Genomic DNA, 2341 nt, shown 5'->3' with positions numbered 1-2341 from the left:
ACTTTAGAAATCTAATTAGAGATACACATCAATTTACAAATTACTATAATAATAACCAAAATCTATAATTAAAGATAATAAATCATCGTTAAAATATATTTTAGCCATTATAGTTAAACATGAATCGCATTATTTATTTTGATTTTATAAAAAATATTAAGGAGTTTTGCATGTAAGACATTCCGTTTTACTACATGTAGAACATTCAGTTGAAAACGAAGAACACATAGTACATTTTTAATTGAAAGCTTTAGGATCATAGGAATATTAAGGACAATTACATTATTTAGGAACCCTATTCTCAAAACAAGTATCACAATCAGTCGCATTAGAACAAGTTGCACATTTAGCTAAGCAAGCTGTACATTATCTATTTACCGTATTTCCCCATTTACCAGGAGGACAAACATTTACACATAAATTTCCTTCTAAAAAATAAGGCGATAGACATGCTTAGCACGTTTTAGAATTACAAATAGAGCATCCGATAGATATAGTAGAGCATTTAATACAAGCTTATGTGTAATCCGAGCTATCAATATTATAAGCAGGGCATTTACAATCAGGCGAAATCCTATTCTCAAAACAAGTATCACAATCAGTCGCATTAGAACAAGTTGCACATTTAGCTAAGCAAGCTGTACATTATCTATTTACCGTATTCCCCCATTTACCAGGAGAACAAACATTTACACATAAATTTCCTTCTAAAAAATAAGGCGATAAACATGCTTAGCACGTTTTAGAATTACAAATAGAGCATCCAATAGATATAGTAGAGCATTTAATACAAGCTTATGTGTAATCCGAGCTATCAATATTTTAAGCAGGGCATTTACAATCAGGCGAAATCCTATTCTCAAAACAAGTATCACAATCAGTCGCATTAGAACAAGTTACACATTTAGCTAAGCAAGCTGTACATTATCTATTTACCGTATTTCCCCATTTACCAGGAGGACAAACATTTACACATAAATTTCCTTCTAAAAAATAAGGCGATAGACATGCTTAGCACGTAGTGGCATTACAAATAGAGCATCCAATAGATATAGTAGAGCATTTAATACAAGCTTATGTGTAATCCGAGCTATCAATATTATAAGCAGGGCATTTACAATCAGGCGCAATCCTATTCTCAAAACAAGTATCACAATCAGTCGCATTAGAACAAGTTGCACATTTACTATTACAATCTTTGCAATTTCTTGACAATTTATCTTCATATTTTCTTTTTGGGCATGAAATAATACATTAAGAGTCATGATAAAAATATCCTATTTTACATTAATCACAAGAAATTCCATCTTTACATTTTGAGCATCCTGCTATACATTTTTAACAATTATCTATATTTAAATAATAGCCTTTATAACAAGAGCTACAAGATGTACCGTTATTACATCTAGCACATTAAGGCATACATTCAAAAGCATAAACTACAAATTCAGTAATTCCAAAAGATCTTTAAAAAGAATCAAAATCATTATCATAACTACTAGTAATTTTAATATTAATGGTTTTATCATTAGTTTTAAAATCAATATTCGCTTATTAATATTCTTCTTTTGGATCGTTTCTTCCACATGTTTTAGTCAAAGCAACATTTTTATATAATTTTGTAACAAGAACTCCATTTATATTAAAAGACAAAAAATCAACACCTTCGTTCCAGGAATCAATCATTATATATTAAAAGTTAATTGAATAACTAAATACCGGTTTTTTTGAGAAAACACTAAAATATATACTACAGCTATTTCCACATAACTAAAATCCTCCTACAATAGTTTTGAAACCACATAAATAAGTTATGTCTATTCCAGATGAATTAAAAGTCTTAAAACCACAGTCAAAAGCATCTTAAGACGAAAAGTGTGACATTAAACATTATTTTAAAAGTTTTTTTTTTTAAGAATTGAGAATCGATAATAGACTTAATATTATGAAAATAAATTTAATACTACTATTAATTTTCATTTTATTAATCATTTATTTTATTATAAAAATTATTTATTCGAAAATAATAAGATTTTTTAATTTTATTTTTATTTATAAAATTAATAAATATTATTTTTATTTTATTTAATTATAAATAAAATAATAAAAATAAATTAAAAGTAAATAAAAAAAAATAAAATAATAATAAGCATAAAACATTTTTAAAATAAACAATAGTAATATTTATATAATTTAAAAAAAAAAATTATTAAAATTAATAATTATATGATATAAATAAATAATTAGTTATAAAAAAATATATTACAAATAAAATATTTAAAACAAAGAAATAAATAATAAATATTTTTAAAATAATATGTAATAAATAAATTGCTTTTTA

The 2341-nt window shown here is 24.9% G+C and overlaps 1 protein-coding gene across 1 annotated transcript, besides 5 other annotated features; it reads right to left on the bottom strand. All coding sequences in view use genetic code 6, as the record gives it.

Annotated features, from left to right (window-relative positions):
* Window positions 1–294: 294 nt before the first annotated feature.
* Window positions 295–1186: a microsatellite.
* On the bottom strand, window positions 309–1307 carry IMG5_008280 (hypothetical protein; the record flags this gene model as incomplete). The annotated part of the gene is made up of 1 exon (XM_004039788.1): window positions 309–1307. A coding segment is annotated over one exon (999 nt), but the record flags the coding sequence as incomplete, so codon positions are not given.
* A 719-nt stretch (window positions 1308–2026) lies between these two features.
* Window positions 2027–2082: a microsatellite.
* Window positions 2043–2098: a microsatellite.
* Window positions 2088–2139: a microsatellite.
* Window positions 2094–2149: a microsatellite.
* Between the last annotated feature and the right edge of the window lie 192 nt (window positions 2150–2341).

The sequence above is a fragment of the Ichthyophthirius multifiliis genome, assembly GCF_000220395.1.
Source record: "Ichthyophthirius multifiliis unplaced genomic scaffold scaff_1120509249499, whole genome shotgun sequence".
Classification (NCBI taxonomy): Eukaryota; Ciliophora; class Oligohymenophorea; order Hymenostomatida; genus Ichthyophthirius; species Ichthyophthirius multifiliis.
This window is presented reverse-complemented; position numbering and strand designations above follow the sequence as displayed.